Raw genomic sequence first — 20,931 nt, 5'->3', positions numbered from 1 at the left:
TGCATATTTGGAGGGATGGAGATTAGTATGTCTTCAAGCTTGACTTTATCTTCTCTTCCTCCCATTTTCATTTTTTCTCACATTTATAAGGCCACTATTCGTTCTGTTTGATAAGGAGTAGGGACAGACCTCAATAATCAATCTCATTAGAAGTTTTTAGGAAACAAGCTGCTTCTTATACAATAACATATTCAACGAGGAAAGGTAAATGAAAGAGGATATACCTTATTTACTTTCACAAAAAGTGAAATACTCTTTCCGTTCCAAAAAAAGTACTCCCTTCGTCCCGGAGTATTAGACTCACTTCTTTTGGGCACATGATTTAAGGAATTGATATTTAAATAGTTAAAGTGGAGAGAGTAAAGTATGAGAGAGGGAAAAAGTAGGGAAGAGAAGAGAGAAAAAAGTAGGTGGAGAATAAAATAAGATAGATGTTTTTTGCTAAAAAAGGAAATGAGTCTAATATGTTGGGACATCCCAAAAAGAAAAGTTGGTCTAATACCTTGGGGCGGAGGAAGTATGAACTTTGAGTTCGACACGAGTTTTAATGCATTATTGATAAAGTAAGAGAGAAATAGATAGAAAAAGTTTTTTAAGTATTGTTAATGGAGAACGAGTCACATCTAAAGAGAAGAAAGTTTCCAAGATTGAAATGTTCATACTCTTTGGGAACGGATGGAAAAGGAAATAGTGCACTCTTTAGGGACGGATGGAGTATATATCCTTTTAAAAATTAACACATTCCAAAGAGGAAAGGTATATAAAAAGGTAAATTAATTTCTAAAATAAAATAATAGTACAAAATGCATTCCAATTCATAAAAGTGTAATATTTTCTTAAACACCTTTCACTTTGGAGAATGATTTTTCATGAAAAAAAGACAGATATAGTAGTTATAGGATTTTTCCTCTCTATTGATAGAGATGTATAGATACATCTCTAAAATGAGAAAAGATATAGTACCTTCTCAAATACCTTCCCACTTGGAGAATGATTTTTTATTAAAAAAAAGATAAATGTGGTAGTTATAGTAAGACTTTACCCTTTCCATTTAGCTCTCCCGTTGAAGATGCTAAACGTTAGGTGGCTCAGTGTCGGGCATACATCAACTTCATCAAGCAATTATGTGTAGAAAGTAGATACTACTATATCCGTCCTATAAAAATATGTGCTCTTTCTATTTTCTTCTGTCTCACGAAAATATGTGCATTCCATTATTGGAAAGTTATCCTAATTTATTACTCTATATATTAACTTATTTACAACTTAAACCACCCTTACACTCTACTACTAATAATGTGGGTCACACTATTTACTAATACTACTTTACTAATCTTCTCCTCCTCTTTCTTACTTTACCAATTTTGTCTTAATTTTCATGCCATATCAATTGCTCTATTTTTATGGGACGAAGGGAGAATTAAATACTCCCTTCATCCCTACCGGAAATGATTGATTTCCATTTTTCAATTGTCCCACTAAAGTGATTTATTTTCATTTTTAGTGAAAACAAAACATCTAATCTCGCATTTTTTACAGTCTCTTTCATAGTATTTTATATTTTCTCCTACTTTATTTCTTCACTTAATTCAATAGATATCATTTTTTAAAAATCTTGTGACGAAAAGAAATCAATCACATGGGGTGGAATATGGTGGGATGAATGAAGTGAAGTAATATTTATGTATATATATCAGAATTTATGTAAATTTATCCCGAATCATATTGTATGGTGCTAATAATGATTTTATTTTGTAATTATACTCTCTCCGTCACACAATAAGAGTCACACTTTGTCATTTTGATCATTCCCACAATAAGAGTCACATAATTTATGTAATTTTAACCCGAATTATATTGTATGGTGCTAATAATGATTTTATTTTGTAACTATACTCCCTCCGTTCCACAATAAGAGTCACACTTTGTCATTTTGATCCGTCCCATAGTAAGAGTAAGTGAGTCTCATATTCCATTAACTTTTTCAATATACTATTATTTACATTTCTTAAAACTCGTACCCACAATAAGAATGACTCTCACTGTGGGACGAAGGGAGTACTACATAATACGAATGATATAATAACTATGCATTGTAAAAATTTATTTTATATTTTAAAAATATATCTTTATCTTATCTTCGCATAAAAGGTAGTAAAAAATTACTACTACTAGTTATTTTGTTTATCTTATTCTTTTGGAGTTCATTATTTTTAAAAAGGTACAATTATTTTTATGAAAAAGTAAATGAGAAATATACCTTCTAAATTTATCTTTCTCCCTCATACTTAAAAGTAAAATGAAATATTTACTGTGTCTATCTAAATAAGAAAATGTGAGACATTTTATAAGAACGGAATGAAGTATACACTACTCATTCATATATCTCGTTGAACAATTACTGAGTCGAATACGGAACCAGCCACCAGGAACCGCCCTTATGAATTGTTCGTGCTTTTGGTATTTTTTGACCCAAGCATTTTTGCAATTATAATTATTTCTCATCTCATGTCAGCTTCAAAGTAGGATATTTTTTGCTTTTGATACTTTCTCTCCCGTCGGCCGTCTCACTTCTTACTATCTGATACGGACAACATGAGACAGCCCAATGATGAGCCCGACAAGAATCTATCTATTGCCCAAAGGAAGGGTCGATGCCAAGACCAGCCGCGGCCACGACGTTTGCAAGATTAATTAGAATTTTATTTATTTATTGAGTGAACGTCAAGAAATACAACTCATAATCGCCTCTTGTAGCCATTGTCTTGTCCAAGATACGAGTTGTACGAGTTGTTCGTATCACTATCTTTATAACATATACATAGATATTGCATGTGTAGTGAGGGGTGTCCATGGAAATATTTAAACTATGAGGGACTACATATGCAATATTGGAAAAGCAGAATAAATTGGTTGTAACGTTCATAGCTAACGTTTTGTAACTGATTTGGAGCTAACGGTTTAGCTCAAGGAGATGATACAAAAGAAGAGAGTGAGGAGCTCACTTTGAGATAGAGATCATCTGGAAGAGTTTTGCCTAGTAGTATGACATTCTCTTTGAAAGGGATGGGTAGGTAAGAGAGACCTTCAATAAACGAATTATTTTGGTTACTAACTGAAGAATTAATAGTTAAATGCCTTGTTTTCTAAAAAAAATAAAATCATATCTATACTACTTAAAAATGACAGTTTATTAAAGTTACTATAATACCCTTTTTGAAGAGAAAATGGTAAAACCTAATGAATTTTATGTGTCAGAGATAGAAAGAGGGAGGGGGACATATTACAGAAACGAGAATGGGGATTGGGGAAAAAATGGTCTTATGAAATGATAGACATCATTGCAAATGTTGCATATTTAATGGGATGAAGGGAGTACAATTATTGATTTGATACTTTCTCTCTCGTCTCACTTACTATATGATACGGACAACATAAGAAAGCCAAATGATGTGCACAATCCTGAGCCCGACAAGAATCTATCTATTGGCCGAAGGAAGGGTCGATGCCACGACCAGCGACCACGACGTTTGAAAGATTAATTACTAGTACTACTACCATTTTATTTATTGAGTGAACATCAATAATCGCCTCTCGTAGCCATTGTCTTATCCAAGATACGAGTTGTACGTATCACTATCTTTATCACGTATACATTGTCACACCGGCATTTTCTAAGGATAGGGATTAAAGAAGCGGGAAAGAAAGGGGAATCAACAAAACTTGACCATAGATCGAAATAAAAGGAATAGCTCGAATAAAGTCAGAGAGTATTATTTCAACAATCAACAACTCAAAAAGAATAATATGTCTTCAACACATGGACTCAAAAGAAACAACATTTAGCGGAAGCATTCGAGAGAAGAATAATATTGTTATATTCAGAATATTTAAAAGTAAATACAAATCTTCACCAGCTCTGCTCAACCTGAACATTTTTTAAAACAAATGCAGGGCTGGCTACTTGATGCACTCAGTGGACTCATGCTGAAAACATTTTATATAAAAAGAATAAATATCATGCCACCATTGAGTGACCTTGGGGTTTTAACTTTAAAAAAATACCCAAGACACTAAAATAATTTCCATCATAAAATTTGCGATTGCGCAGTCATTTTCCCATAGATGTCTACCATATCTGATTCATTGATGATAAGGAATGTGGCCGCATTCCAAGTCACTAGACCGGATGGCTCACGTTCCCCATTAGGGTACACTAGCCTGAGAAGGGACTCACTCCCTAATCAGATCCGAATTCGATTATCCATAGATGACAAAAGCTACAGCAGATAGGTTCCATAGATAAAATAAAACACGGTAGGACAAATATTCATATCATTTTCACGTAAAAATATACTTGTCATTGCCCTTATTTAAAAAGAAAGTCCACCTCAATCATTAAATTTTCTGAATTTGAAATCCTTTCCGTTCTCGAAAGCGTGCGTGAAAAGCCTTCGTCAATTAGAATGTTCCACTTAGCCCATCTCTTTTTAATTTGTAATCTGGCCCATGAATTTATGAATTCCAATCCAATAAATCCTTATCATTATTAATTTATAGACTCAAAGCTTTAACTAAAGACAAGGCCCAACAAAATAAATAAACAACACAACAACTTCGTCATCTCTTCTCCCTCCATCCAACTCTCTCAAACACAACGCCTACCATCTCTCTTTCTCTAATTTCTAACTCTTTGATTTTTCTTGGAATTGATTCTGATGAAACGTGCACTCATGGGGGAGATATGTATACATAGAAAACCGATTTCAAGAAATCTTTTTCACCTTGTCGGTCGGATTTTGTGGAACAGAGAAGGGAGTGGTGGTTTCACGTTCAAAATTCTTGCTGACTAGGTTATTGCTCTAAGATGGGCTCAAAGAAGAAAGCACTAAATAAAAAGTCTTGGGCTCATAATAAGTGGGTTTTAAATTGGCTAGAAAATAATAATTGTTGAAGCCCAAGTTTGTAAAATCCTTCTCTCGACAAAAGAAATAAAGACAAAAAATTTTCAGGTGCACAAACGACGTCCTTTCAAGAACAAATAAAAAGGTAGTAGAAAAAGTTGGGGTGTTAGGTACATACAAGATTATTTTGTATGCAAAACTAGTTTTAAATGTAGAACACATAACACGGATAATTCGTAAATGATCAAGCAAGGTTTATTTTTTCATTTTAGAGGCTGATGGTAAATTGACGAAATTAGGGATTATGAATTCAATTAACCCATCAAAATCGTACAATGTGCGTATTATATGGTACATAATCATAGTAAATGAATGTTTTTTTGAGTTCAATAGATAGTTTAGGGGGAAAAGAATAATAATATCTGGAAAAATAACAAGACTCAAGAACATAAAAAAGTGAACAATATTCTATGTTCTATCTTCCTTGTATCTGAGAAAGTGTGACTTGATTTTCTGATGACTGCTGTGGCGTAGCTTTGTCAACTTGTTGGAACACACTATTTCTTGTGATGAATGATGGATTTTTGGGCATTGGCAGAGTTGCTGTCTCATTTTTGAGCATGAATAAAACATCTTCAATGTTTGGTCGATCCACTGCATGATTTTCAACACACAGAAGCCCAATGTGAATGCATTTCTGCAGCTGCTCTAACGCACATGACTCCCTGAGCATTGGATCCATGAGTTCGAGTGCACTATCTTTTCTCCACAGCTCCCACGCCTGCAATTTATCATATTCATCTCTAAGAGTTCGACACAAATTGATGAGAGATAATGAAACCATACGAAACTCACGTATTCAACAATGCTCAAAGGGCCTTCAATCTCGTGGAAGCTTCCGTTTCTCCTACCACTCACAATCTCTAGCACTAAAACTCCATAGCTATACACGTCTGATTTGACTGAGAATAGGCCTTGCATTGCATACTCAGGGGCCATGTAACCGCTGCGACACATTACATACAACCTATATTTGTTAGTTATAATGAAATTGTGCATCTAAAGGAATGTGTGACTTACTAAGTCCCAACGCGTCTGTTTGTGTTCACTTCATTAACATCCTCTTTGAAGATTCTTGCAAGGCCGAAATCAGAGATCTTGGGAGTCATGTTGTGATCAAGTAGTATGTTGTTTGGTTTCATGTCACGATGGATGATTTTGAGGCGAGAGTGCTTATGAAGATAAACAAGACCTTGAGCAGTCCCCTCGATGATGTTAAACCGTTTCCCCCAATCTAACTGCTCCCTCCCGGATGGACCTGTGTTTGTGCAAATATGTATTCACTATACTAACCTTGTTCATTTGATGATTGAAATGAGGATGAGAAACTTACTGAAGAGAAAGCAATCAAGACTTTTGTTAGGCATGTAGTCATATATAATCATTTTGTCATCTTTGTGGATGCAAAATCCTATAAGCTTAACAAGGTTGACATGCTGGAGCTCAGAGATGAGTATGAGCTCATTTTTGAACTCAAGCAAGCCTTGTCCCGAGTTTCGTGAAAGAAGCTTCACTGCTATGTCTTGGCCTTCTCCTGTTCTACCCTGTACATCAATAGTAATGTTTAGTACTAATTGATTCATGAAGTAGACAAGAAGTGGTGCATTAAAATGTGAATGATCTGACCTTATAAACAGGGCCAAAGCCACCCTCTCCCAGTTTGTTGTTTGAGGAGAAGTTGTTTGTGGCTGAGATGATGGATGAGTAAGTGAAAAGCTTAAGTTGGTGACCATTGTTATCGAGCTCGTAACTTCCTGTGTATCCCTCCAATGTCAGGAGTTCATGTAATTCTTCCTCCCTTTTCACTGATGATTGTCCAAATATAGGATGAGAACTGAGATTACAGATTTTGAGGTAATGAAAGAGAGAAATACAAACATGTCATGCTCACCCTTCCGATTTCGCATGATCAAAACAACAACTGCCAACAGAAGCAGTAGAACTCCACTTACTACACCCAGGATTATTCCTATATACGATTTCGCTTTTGCTGTCACAAAAATTTCAAGTTATCTCATTCAGAATTAAATAAAACTGATTTATATTGATTGGTTCTCTTGATAACTTTTTTAAAAGGAGAACCTTGAGAGTTGAAAATCATATCAGCTCGCAAATACAGTAACTGATATTCATGAGTCAGCGAACTAATATGTTTTGTGACAACTGGTACTAATGTATTTGCGAATGCATATGCTTGTGTTCTAACTTTAAGAAGAGTTTTAAAATGAACCATCTCCTGTGAGAATATTATCAAACATACCGTTCGGTGGAGATTGAAGAACATATATCTTCTCATCGGAACCTGCATTATCCTGGATCCACTCCAAATCTCTGCCAATCCAATAGCTGCACCCAGAGTCTCGTCCTATATAATTCGTATAGCCCGCGCATTCACAATCACTCCATTTCCAACAGGCATCCCGGCAGTCACTCAGGCTAAGGCTTGCGTTGCTGTCGGATGTTCGTTCCACTGGTGTCGTGTTGGCATGCGTAAAGTATCCCGACCTCAGATCAACCACCTGATGCTGTTGCAAGCACATTGGCTGCTCCCACAACTCACACCCATTGTCTAATAAATCATCACCAGAGTTGTAACCGTAGCAAACGCTGGCCGCAACCAGGGTGATACCCCTGTCATCGATGGTCGTTATGTTCCCCGCCTCGTCCAGACGCCACCCTGAAGTAACCTTCCGGCTGTCCATCGTCCGCCCTTCAACTTGGATCACCGTATACATGAAGTTGTCTCCATCGCTTGTTAAGTTGTAGTTGAAGTTGTCAGGATCAGGGCTGATATAGAAATTCTCAAAATTCTTGACATTCCCCAAAGTGTCGTCATGATAGTCCACGAGGCGTCCGCTCCTCCAGTAGGCCATCCCTCGCCGTCTGATGACCAGCTCGCCTTGACTCGGATCCCACTCCAGAGTGAAAGGGCCGGGCATAGGATTGGACGGCGTGAGCCATGAAGAGATCGTGGTGTTTGCTGATAGTTTCATTCCTGAGAGAAGGGTGTCGGTGGGATGACCGTAGCTCTGCCATAACACTTGAGTACCATTTGAGAGAAGTATGAAATTGCCTGTATCCGTTAGTGTGGCGGTTATGTTAGTTGTAGTGGTTTGGGATGAGCCGTTGTAGACTTGGATGGGATCGGCTCCATCGTGGGTGATGGTGAGGTCGCCTCTGGTGCCGAGGGTCAGCACGGGAGAGGATTCATTTGAGACAGGGTCGTCTCGGTTGGCAATCCAGACTGCTTTGTGATTGACCGGAGAGGTTTCACCTCGATTGAACACAATTGCGATGTACGTGTTGTTTGAGAGTGGGTCGGCTTCGGGGGTGTAGAAGCGTAAGGTGAAGCGGCCGTTGGGAGAATCGAGTTGAGACGACGAGGTCAGATTGTCTCCTTGTTTCAGAGTGTCGATGGAGGAAACTACTTTAATGATACTGAGACAGTGCAACACACATAGACACTTTAAAATTGATATGGATGAAGCATTGGAAGTCTGCATCGTGGGGGTTTGGATGTTTATGATCACTAGAAACGGCAGCAGCTGGATATATAGATGGATGGAGATTTGTAATGTACTGTTGAAGCATTACAAAGTTTAACTTGGTCTTTTAATTCTTCCTCCCTTTATCCTTTTCTTTGACATTTCTAAGGCCACTGTAACATAGATGGACAAAATGCTTGATTAAGCAGAATCAACACGGAACTAATCAAGCAGCTTAATTAGGTTAGGTCAACTCATAATAAGATTGCCATACATCAACTTCAACAACCAAAAAAGTGAAGAAAGTACACGAAAGATGCAATCAAATACGTACGTATATCGGATTTTATAGAATTGTCTCTTATTAAAATATTATATGGTGCTAATAATTAAGCGACAAAAGAAGAAACAAAAACACGAAGTAGTCTATATTAGAAGAAGAATACGTTTCAAACCGGATAACCGACTCATCCTACTACCGTAAAAAGATACGATGAATAACAATAGTAGTTATAGCAGCGAGAGCAGTGATTAAATGATAACCCTGTAAAAACCCTAAACTATGATTTGACCCGTTAAAAAGTATTAATATATGATAAAATAATAGCAATATAAAATGTCAACACAGCATCAATCGTTGACACTGTGTTGATATTTCTGTTGCTACTATTTTGTCATCCGTTGACATTTTCTAACGGTCTAAATCAAGTTTGGAATTTGTATTATTTTTAGAGTTTGCATTTGATCACATCCCTATTAGAAGATCTAGTGGTTGATATAATGTAAGTGTTGATTATATTTTAAATTTAAATAATTATTAAATAAAATAAAAGGCTATTAATGTCAATTCTCTCTTATTAAAATTATCTCAAAACTTTGAATTTATGTAACTCTCTTGATGTAAATTATTTTTTCTCAAAAATTATACTATCAAATTAAAGGTAATTTTATAAGGATTCTAACGATATCTCAATTGCTTATATTCCGACGACGTTCAATTGCTTATATTCCGACGACGTTCGAATGATGAAATTGATAATTTTTATTTTCATTTCGTATATGTGATAAACAGATTTTTTTTATCAACAAATACATTAAATTTTTTTAATACAATGCATGAAAAATATCAGTAAAATCGTGTTGATATTTTTGTGTACTTGTGTTGATATACTCATGTCCTTGTGTTATATTTGTTATATACTATGTTGATATAAAAAAATATGAAAATTATGATGTGATAACATAATGACTATCTTAAAATTGTTGCTATTTTATCTATTATTTATTAAAATTTGTAAAATATAATCTCATCCATTTATTTTAAAATCTAAATATATAAATTTGAATATGATAAGAGTAACTACGAGTAATATTATGCTAAATATCAAATGATGTGCATCTCTGCAAATTCTGCTATTGTGCCACGTAAGTTGATAATTAATTATGCATTATGTTACTATCACTGTGAATTTATTGTTGAAGCAAACTCAAAATAATGCATAATTATATATTGTCATGTGACTCATGTTGCAATATAACTAGTCTACTACTACCATTTATTATTATGTAATTTTTTTAACTCAACCAAATATTCTTGCTATTGAAATAGCCGCAGTAACATAAATTTCAACTGGGAAATATTCAAACTGAAAATTCAAACAAAATAACCGACTCAGCCTACTGCTATAAAATGGTATCCAATGACTGCTTTCAGTCTCACTCAAATTATCTCTTTCAACACAATCCAACAACCATGCAATCTCTAGCATCACTTCTCCTCTTAATCTCTCTCCTTTAAGACTCCTCCATTAAGGCAAGGAGACAATCTCAACTCAACATCTAACTCATCTCCAACATTGGCGCCTTCTCCCTCCGTTTCTACACTCCTCCAAACTCCAACTAGGAAAGAAAAAGTACTAATAAATAGTAACTCACTCTTTCTTTTTTCTTTCCGTCAGTGTCAATAGAAAGCTGAAACTAATATATAATTCCCATTAGCCATTCCTCCTATCACCAATTGGTTTTAGGATGGAATACATGGATTTCTATCAATAATAATATTTGGATGAAAAACAAAAAGTGGACATTTATTCTATGTTCTATCTTCCTGATAACTGAGAAAGTGTGACTTGATTGTCTGATAACTATTGTGGTGTAGTTTTGTAACACACTATTTCTTGTGATAAATGCTGGATTTTTGGGCATCGGCAGAGTTGCTGTTTCATTTTTGAGCATGAATAAAACATCTTCAATGTTTGGTCGATCCACTGCTTGATTCTCGACACACAGAAGCCCAATGTGAATACATTTCTGCAGTTGTTCTAACAAAAATGACTCCCTCAACACTGGATCCGGATCCATCAGTTGCAATGCATCATCTTTTCTCCACAGCTCCCACGCCTGCAATTAATCATGTTCATCTACAAGAGTTCGACACAAATTGATGACATATAATGAAACCATACGAAACTCACGTATTCCACGATGCTCAAAGGGCCTTCAATATCGTGGAAGCTGTTGTTTCTCCTACCGCTCACAATCTCAAGTACCAAAACTCCATAACTATACACATCGGATTTGACTGAGAATATGCCTTGCATTGCATACTCAGGGGCCATGTAGCCACTGCAACACAGTACTTCTATTTGTAAGCTATGAATAATTATGCATTAAGGTCTACAGGAATTAATCATATATGACTTACTAAGTCCCAACGCGTCTGTTTGTGTTGACTTCACTAGTGTCTTCTTTGAAGATCCTTGCAAGACCGAAATCAGAGATCTTGGGAGTCATGTTGTGATCAAGTAGTATGTTATTTGGTTTCATGTCACGATGGATGATTCTGAGGCGGGAGTACTTGTGGAGGTATAGTAGCCCCTGAGCAGTCCCCTCGATGATGTTGAACCGTTTCTCCCAATCTAACTGCTCCCTCCTGGATGGACCTGTGTTTGTGAAAATTTGTATTCACTAAACTAACCTTGCTAATTTGATGATTGAAATGTGGATGAGGAGACTTAGAGAAAGCAATCCAGACTTTTGTTAGGCATGTAGTCATATATAATCATTTTGTCATCTTTGTGAATGCAGAATCCTATAAGCTTAACAAGGTTGACATGTTGCAGTTCAGAAATGAGTATGAGCTCATTTTTGAACTCAAGCAAGCCTTGTCCCGACTTTCGCGAAAGAAGCTTCACTGCTATGTCTTTGCCTTCTTGTGTTCTACCCTGTACATTAATGTTGTTGATTGACTGATTTTTGAACAAATAGTGGTGTCTAAGATATGAATGATCTGACCTTATAAACAGGGCCGAAACCGCCCTCTCCCAGTTTGTTGTTGCAGGAGAAGTTGTTTGTGGCAGATGTGATGGATGCATAAGTGAAAAGCTGAAGTTGATGACCATTGGTTCCTCTATTCTCGAGCTCGTAACTTCCTGTATATCCCTCCAATGTCAGGAGTTCATGTAATCTTTTCTTCCTTTTCACTGATGATCATTCAAATACAGCATGAGAATTGAGATTATTGATTTCAAAGTAATAAAAAAGAGAAATACAAACATGGCATGCTCACCCTTACGATTTTGCCTGATCAAAGAAACAAGTGCCAACATAAGCAGTAGAACTGCACTTATTAAACCCAAAATTACTCCTGTATACTTGGTTTTGCTGTCACAAAAATTTCAAGTTAGCTCATTCAGAGTTTGTGTATGTTGGAACGAAGAAATGAGGAAATTAATCAAGGCAAAATGATAAAAGTATTACTGAGAACTAAATAAATTGATTGAATATGTGTATCAGACTGAGAAAAATGAAATTATAGAAACATGAAATCATTCTGCGAAGGTGCTTAGTGATGGAATTCTACGACCAAAAATGTCATTTTTAGTCATAGAATTTGATCTTTGGATGAGTTATATACCCTACCAAACATGCTGAAAATATATTTTGTATCATCAAATCAGAAAACGTGCTAATAGCAAGGTACCTTTTGGTGAAGATAGAAAAACATAACTCTTCGGCGAGTTGCCTGAATTATCCTGTTCCCACTTCAAATGTCGGCCAATCCAATAGCTGCAATAGCCGTCTCCTCCTTGATAGCCCGCGCATTCACAATTATCCCATTTCCAGCAGGCGTCCCTGCAGTCACTCAGGCTGAGGCCCGCGCTGGTATTTGTATTTGTCGGGACTGGTGTCGTGTTGGCATACGTAAAGTATCCCGACCTCAGATCAACCACCTGACGCTGTTTCAAGCACTTTGGCTGCTCCCACAACTCACACCCTTTATCTTGTCCGTATAAATCATCACCAGAGTTGTAACCATAGCAAACGCTGGCCATAACCAGGATGAAACCCCTGTCGGTGACCGTTAGGTTCCCCATCTCGTCTCAATATTGATCATTGTATACATGAAGTAGTCTCCCTCGCTGGTTAAGTTAAAGTTGAAGGTGTTATCATCAGGGTTGATATAGAAATTCTCGAAATTCTTGACATTCCCCAAATAGTCGTCGTGATAGTCCACGAGGCGTCCGCTCCTCCAGTAGGCCATCCCTCGCCGTCTGATGACCAGCTCGCCTTGACTCGGATCCCATTCCAGAGTGAAAGGGCCGGGCGCAGGATTAGACGGCGTGAGCCATGAAGTGATCTTGGTGTTTGCTGATAGTTTCATTCCTGAGAAAAAGGTGTCTGTGGGGTGATCATAGCTGTGCCACAACACTTGAGTACCATTTGAGAGAAGTATGAAATTGCCTGTATCCGTTAGTGTGGCGGTTATGTTAGTTGTAGTGGTTTGGGATGAACCGGTGTAGACGTGGATGGGATGACCGCCATGGCGGGTGATGGTGAGGTCGCCTCTGGTGCCAAGGGTCAGCACGGGAGTGGATTCTTTCGAGACCGGGTCGTCTCGGTTGGCAATCCACACAGCTTTTTGAGCGGTTTCACTGTTGTTGAGCACAATTGCTATGTAAGTGTTGTTTGTGAATGAATCGGCTTCGGGAGTGTAGAAGCGTAAGGTGAAGCGGCCGTTGGGGGAATCGAGTTGAGACGTCGAGTTGAGATGGTTTCCTTGTTTCAGAGTGTCGATGGAGTAAACTTCTTTGATGTTGCTGAGACAGAGTGTGATGCATATCCACTGCAAAATTGAAGGAGTCATTGGGTTTGGAATGTTGACTAGTATAGTCGACATATTAGAGAAGAGATTAGAGAGAAGAACAAGAATTGTATTGAATTGGTTGATTATTCAATAGAATATGGATCCCTTTAAATAGGGACGAATATACACTGTACATGGCATGTATTTCATATGGAAAGCAAATAACTCTATTCTATACAAAATATTAAGTCAATCATTGATTGTAGAGAATTGATGCCCTTAATTATTCTTTCCATCTTGACACTCCCCCTCAAATTGAGTAGTAGGATCTCCGACACTCAATTTGCAAAGAACATCTCTAAAGCTTCTTGAGTTGACTGCCTTTGTCAGAATGTCCGCCAACTGATCTTCAGAACGAACAAAGGGAAGCTCGATGATACCTTTCTCAATCTTCTCTTTGATGAAGTGTCTATCTACTTCCACATGTTTGGTTCTATCATGTTGTCTCCGAGATGCTTATCGCAGCTTTGTTATCACAGTACAATTGGCTCTTCCCTGGCGAGAAACTGATCTCACACATTAGTCTTCTTAGCCATAAGATTTCTGTCAAACCACTTTTGATACCCCGAAACTCAGCTTCTGCACTGGACAATGCCACCACCTTTTGCTTCTTGCTCCTCCATGTCACCAAGTTGCCCCCAACAAAGGTGAAATATCCTGAAGTCGATTTTCTGTCCACTGGATTTCCTGCCCAATCCGCATCCGTATAACCATGTATCTCTAGGTGTTCATTCTTGGCAAACATCACTCCATGTCCTACAGTTCCTTTTAAGTATCTAACAATCCTGAGCGCGGCTTCCATATGATCAATCTGAGGCTGATGCATAAATTGACTCACAATGCCCACTGCATAGGCGATGTCAGGTCTAGTGGGGGAAAGGTAGATAAGTTTTCCAACTAACCGCTGATATCGACTTCGGTCTGCTAACTTTGCTCCATCTACAATCTGTAATCCATGATTGAGAATTATCGGTGTGTCTGCTGGTTTACATTCGAGTAAACCTGTCTCTGCTAGGATGTCCAAGATATATTTTTTCTGTCTCAAGAAGATTCCTCTAGATGATCTCAGGACTTCAATGCCAAGAAAATACTTGAGATCACCCAAGTCTTTCATCTCAATCTCTTGGAATAGATTCTTTCTCAGCTCCTTAATTTCTTCCTCATCATCACCTGTGATAATCATATCATCAACGTATATAATTAAACACGTGATCTTATCCATTTGCTTCTTGAGGAACAAGGTATGATCGACATTACTTTGCTTGTACCCATAAGTAGTCATCGCATCTGTAAATCTCCCAAACCAAGCTCTTGGAGACTGTTTCAGTCCATATAGAGTCTTCTTAAGACGACAACCTTCACCCATCTTGAATCCCTCAGAGAAGCCCGGAGGAGCCTCCATATACACTTCTTTCTTCAACTCACCATGCAGAAAAGCATTTGTCACGTCGAACTGGTAAAGTGGCCAGTCTCTGTTGGCTGCAACTGATAGTAATACTCGGACAGTCTTCATCATTGCCACCGGCGAGAACGTTTCTGAGTAATCCACCCCATATGTCTGTGTATATCCTTTGGCTACTAGGCGTGCTTTATATCTTTCTATCGAGCCATCGGGCCTTCGTTTGATTGTGAAGACCCATCGACACCCCACTGGCCTCTTTCCTTCGGGTATCTTGCACTTCTCCCAAGTAAGATTTCGGATTAGCGCATCAATTTCCTTCTTCATTGCCTGCCTCCAATGCTTGTACCTCATAGCTTCTTCCCATGTTTGTGGAATATCTTCTTCCTCACATAAGGCAGTCTAAAAAGCTTGAGAGATGTTCTTTGCAAATTGAGTGTCGAAGATCCTACTACTCAATTTGAGGGGGGGTTTCAAGATGGAAAGAATAATTAAGGGCATCAATTCTCTACAATCAATGATTGACTTAATATTTTGTATAGAATAGAGTTATTTGCTTTCCATATGAAATACATGCCATGTACAGTGTATATTCGTCCCTATTTAAAGGGATCCATATTCTATTGAATAATCAACCAATTCAGAACTTCAGAAAAACATTAAGATTTTACGGTCTGATAATGGGGGAGAGTTTGTCAATTCCAACATGAAACAGTTCTTTCGAGAGAAAGGGTTAGTTCACCAAACCACTTGTGCCTATACTCCTGAACAAAACAGCGTTGCTGAAAGGAAAAACCGAACCCTCTTAGATATGACCCGGTCTATGCATATTGAATCTAAAGTCCCACAACATTTTTGGCCTGAGGCCCTAGCCACTTCCGCTTACCTTCTAAACCGATTACCTACCCGAATCCTGGACTTTCAAACCCCACTAGATGTTTTTTCTACTATGGCCGAAATTCCCTCCATCCTCAGCCTTGAACCCCGTGTCTTTGGATGCTCAGTCTTTGTCCATATTCCTAAACATGAACGAACCAAGTTGTCACCATGTGTTGTTAAATGTGTGTTTGTCGGTTTTGGAGTTAACCAAAAGGGATATAGATGCTTTGATCCGAAATCTAATCGCATGTTCACCACTATGAACTGTGATGTTCTTGAAACCGAATATTTTTTTTGCCCACCTTAGCGGTTAGGGGGAGAGTAATAACATTAATAATAGTGACCCACTAAGTTGGATGTCAATGCCAAGCAACTCCAAGGCGGATCTAACAGAGGAAGCAATAAGCAGTTCCGCTGAGCAGGTCTCTGGTGTGCAGTCTGCAGCAATCAGTGACACGACCCAAGGTGTCTCCCCCATCCTAATATCTGATGTAAGTCTCTCTGCCCCTGAGACTGATGATACCTTGTTATTGACTAATACTGAGACATAGAAGAGATTGAAGAACAGATACAAACAGAAGTGGAGGATTCAGGAATCGAGATTGATGGGATCGATCAAGATACTGGAAGGTACATACTACCTCTGAGAGAGAACAGAGGGATACCACCCAAGAGATATTCACCCGAGAGGATCAATTAGAAAGCTCTGATACCATGTTGACTAGTATAGTCGACATATTAGAGAAGAGATTAGAGAGAAGAACAAGAATTGTATTGAATTGGTTGATTATTCAATAGAATATGGATCCCTTTAAATAGGGACGAATATACACTGTACATGGCATGTGATACGGCATATTCCCTAGGATTATCTCCATACCTCTTATTTAGTTAGTTATTGATTCCTATATCTTTCCATATATTATTAGGATCTTTATTTTCTTGTTCCCTAAGTCAGAGTAGTATTATAAATAGGAGATATTGTATTCTTCTATTTCAATCAAGAAATATCAATTATCATTTTATTTTACTTTACGCATTTATCATATATTCTTGGTTTGATCGACCGGCAAAGCTCCGGCGACTGCCTTTTATTCCATAATTTGACGCCAGATTGATCGACGGGCAAAAGCTCCCGCGACGTTCGACGCGAATTATTCGAGTTAAGGAACTTCATCCTTAACAAATTGGTGCTTTCATCGTGATCTCTTCCTCCCATCCATGACTTCTGAGAAAGAAATCTATCTATCTTACCTATGTGACCAAATATTGGTTGCCATCAACAGAATACACAAGAAGCTGGACAGGTATGACGAGTTTCTCCCGTCGTATACAACTCCGGTGATTTTCTACGATGCGGCTCACCCATGGCAGCAGCAGGAGCGTGCCTCCTTTTACCAGCCGACTGGTACCATCCTCCACCAGATCCAGACCCGCCTTATGCCGAGATAGAGTCTCATCTCTCCGTCACCGATCGTTGCGTGGACAACCTCCGTCCGCCTGATTTTCCTGAGCCGGAACGACCGAATGTTCACCTGGATTGGCAGCAGCCAACCTCAGTCCACCAGCCGCCGCCTCCAATCACCTTCCTGCAGCCGCCTCTAACAGCTGCCGCTACCGCCGCCTGCCTACTCCCGCAAACCTACCAAAAACAGCCGCTGCACGATTCTAATAAGAATCCGGGAATTGAAGGTAATGGTTCTTGTGATGCTAAGAAGTTGATACAAATGAAGAAGGATAAGTCTTTTGAGTTGAAAATTACAAAAGATAATAATGATTTATTGAAGGAGAATAGCGTAGATGACGTAGAGGAAATTCTTATAGTGGATCATCATGCTGCAAATGTTGATATGTTTGCCTTAAAAGAAGTCGATGAAGTTTCGCATGGAAAAGTCATGATTATTTCCTCTGGACTATTGGAGTCAACCTCTATGGTAGAGCACTTTCTTTCAACTATGGGCAATGAACTTTTCGCATTTGGGACTCATGGTCCAAGCAGCGAAAGTAAAATGTTAATTGCGCTTCTTGAAGGAATTCACTTCGTAGCTTCTCTTGAAGCCATTGCACTGAGTACTCAAGCTGGTCGCCGAGGAATATATGAAGGGAGACACTTCGTCATTCGGTGTCCATTTGATCCTGGAGGAGATATATCCCATTTGGCTTATGTTATCAACGACTCTGTTTATTGCTTTGCTTCGTGATTTCCACCTTGAGGACAAGGTGGATTTTAACCGTGGGGGAGTTGATACGGCATATTCCCTAGGATTATCTCCATATCTCTTATTTAGTTAGTTATTGATTTCCTATATCTTTCCATATATTATTAGGAACTTTATTTTCTTGTTCCCTAAGTCAGAGTAGTATTATAAATAGGAGATATTGTATTCTTCTATTTCAATCAAGAAATATCAATTATCCTTTTATTTTACTTTTACGCATTTATCATATATTTTTGGTTTGATCGACCGGCAAAGCTCCGGCGACTGCCTTTTATTCCATAATTTGACGCCGGATTGATCGACGGGCAAAAGCTCCCGCGACGTTCGACGCGAATTATTCGAGTTAAGGAACTTCATCCTTAACAGCATGTATTTCATATGGAAAGCAAATAACTCTATTCTATACAAAATATTAAGTCGATCATTGATTGTAGAGAATTGATGCCCTTAATTATTCTTTCCATCTTGACATGGAAACGATGTGGATTATGTTTTTCTGATCATCAGAAATTGGATAATGGAGAGATTAGTATGTCTTCAAGCTTAACTTTCACATTACTAAAGCCACTATACGTTTTGTTTGATAGGGAGTAGGGACAGACCTCAATAATCAATCTCATTGAAGTTTCTAGGAAACAGACTTTCACATTACTAAAGCCACTATAAGTTAGATGTCTGGCATACATCAACTTCATCAAGCAATTATGTGTAGAAAATATATACTGCTTCGTACCTCCTATAAAAATATGTGCACTTTCTATTTTCGTCTGTCCCACGAAAATATGTGCATTCCATTTTTATAAAGTTATCCCAATTTATTACCTCTATACATCAACTTATTTACAACTTATACCACCCTTAAACAACTACTAGTAATCTAGGTGGGTCGCACCATTCTCATCATCTCTCTTTTACTTTACCAAATTTTTCTTAATTCTCGTTCTATATCCATCACCCATATTTTTATGGGACGAAGAGAGTATTAAATACTCCATCCGTCCCTACCGCAAATAATTGATTTCCCTTTTTCAATTGTCCCACTAAAGTAATTGATTTTCATATTTAGTGAAACCAAAACATCTAATCTCGCCAATTTTACATTCTCTTTTACCTTTTCTCCTACTTTATTTCTTTACTTAATAAATATTACTCCCTCCGTCCTAGATTTATAATCACATTTAGTTATGGCACAGATTTTAAGGAATTGGTGGAGTGTGTAATTAATGAAGTGAGAGGTGAAGTGTGTAATAAATTAAATGAGATGGTGGAGTGAGATGATGGAATGTGTAATAAATGAAGTGAGATGATGTAGTGTATAATAAATTAAGTGAGTAGGTTGAAGGTAGGTCCCTCTTTGACTTTTTGGTTTTTTTATTTTTGTTTTGATTTATTTTAATATAGATAATGGCCTTTGGGTGTAATTTTAGTGAATAATGGGGTAAAATTTTAAGTCCAAATATGGAAAATTCTAAATGTGACTATAAATATGGGACGGACTTTTATAGCAAAATGTGACTATAAATTTGGGACGAAGGGAGTATTTTTTAAAATTTCGTGACAAAAAGAAATTATTTACATGTGCGATGTGGTGGGATGAATGAAGTGATATCCATGTATATAAAAATTTATGTAATTTTAACCCGAAACATATTGTATGGAATAATGATTTTATTTTATAATTATGCTCGTAAAGTAACCAAAGGAGAATGAAAAACACGAGAATAAAAATACAATTGCCATATGAGAAAAAAAAAAGCTATCCTAATCAGACATGACTTTACTCATTTTTTTTTATTGCTTAATTTATGCTGATTGGTTACCTACGTCACATGTGATAATATATACGAACCATTGAATTTTTAGTCAAAACACAAAAAGAGTATATTTTCTAACGCCCCGGTATGGTAGAGACAGTGGCGAACGCACACAATAACAAGGTGGTAAAGTTGTATCCCCAAACTCTTTCTATTTAATACTTCATCCGTCTCATAAAAATATGTGCACTTTCCATTTTCGTCGATTCCAAAAGAATATGTGCATTCCATTTTTGGATTCATATATCAATTTAATAATGTAGGACCCACTATTCATTGACACTACTTTAACTATCATTCTTCTCTTCTCTCTTACTTTACTATACCATTCTCCTCCTCTCTCTTAGAGCATCCACAATAGCGGACGTCCTGACGGACATCCGACCAACGAGTGGGTTGTCCGTCCGGGACGTCCACTATTGGGGCTAACGTCAGGTCGACAGACATCCCGGATGGATGAGAGGTCATCTGCGGTCATGCGCGCGTCCGTCGCCCGCCGGAATGTCCTAGTGTTTGTCTGCTATTGTGCAGCAGAATGTCCTAGTGACGTGGCAGTTCAGTGAGATGTCCTTATAACGTGACATGAGGTGTTTGATACGGACCAGCAACAACCGCCAAAGCAGCTAGTGACTGAGATGGAAGAGCCACTCACAGAGCAGCAGGGGAGAAGTTGCGAGGTGCAGCGAGAGAAGTCGTCCATCGCCACGTCGAAGCCGAAAAGGAATGCAAACCGCCCATCAGACTGGGCGATTTTGTTTCTAGATAGGCATAGTGATTAGTATCTTTTTATTATCTATTTTGGATATTATTATTTTGTTTTATTTATTTTTTGTAAGTGTCGAGCGTAATTATAAGCTCCGTCGGGTTTTCTTTATTGATTCTTTCCCGATGTTTAGGATTAATCAACCCTAGGGTCCTTAGTATATAAATAGGGCTATTTGTTCATACTCTCCATATGAATGAATTTATTATTTGCCCAACATCTCGTTGAGTTCTTGACAAAACCTAAACACTCGCTGCCCGAC

General features: G+C 37.8%; 2 protein-coding genes across 2 annotated transcripts; both read right to left on the bottom strand.

Moving 5' to 3' along the window:
- Window positions 1–5,190: 5,190 nt before the first annotated feature.
- Window positions 5,191–8,546, bottom strand: LOC125217099 (G-type lectin S-receptor-like serine/threonine-protein kinase At1g11330). Its single transcript, XM_048118924.1, has 7 exons — window positions 7,225–8,546; window positions 6,856–6,954; window positions 6,591–6,769; window positions 6,298–6,508; window positions 5,985–6,222; window positions 5,760–5,910; window positions 5,191–5,685 (listed from the first exon to the last, which is right to left on the bottom strand). Exons 1-7 carry the CDS (start codon window positions 8,465–8,467, stop codon window positions 5,380–5,382), a joined length of 2,427 nt encoding a protein of 808 aa, XP_047974881.1. The 5' UTR covers window positions 8,468–8,546; the 3' UTR covers window positions 5,191–5,379.
- Window positions 8,547–11,352: 2,806 nt separating this feature from the next.
- Window positions 11,353–12,529, bottom strand: LOC125217100 (G-type lectin S-receptor-like serine/threonine-protein kinase CES101). The gene is made up of 5 exons (XM_048118925.1): window positions 12,432–12,529; window positions 12,018–12,112; window positions 11,744–11,931; window positions 11,484–11,673; window positions 11,353–11,378 (listed from the first exon to the last, which is right to left on the bottom strand). The coding sequence occupies exons 2-5, from the start codon at window positions 12,055–12,057 to the stop codon at window positions 11,368–11,370; spliced, it is 429 nt and encodes a 142-aa protein (XP_047974882.1). The 5' UTR covers window positions 12,058–12,112; window positions 12,432–12,529; the 3' UTR covers window positions 11,353–11,367.
- Between the last annotated feature and the right edge of the window lie 8,402 nt (window positions 12,530–20,931).

The sequence above is a fragment of the Salvia hispanica genome, chromosome 3 (genome assembly GCF_023119035.1).
Source record: "Salvia hispanica cultivar TCC Black 2014 chromosome 3, UniMelb_Shisp_WGS_1.0, whole genome shotgun sequence".
NCBI classification, from domain to species: Eukaryota; Viridiplantae; Streptophyta; class Magnoliopsida; order Lamiales; family Lamiaceae; genus Salvia; species Salvia hispanica.
This window is presented reverse-complemented; position numbering and strand designations above follow the sequence as displayed.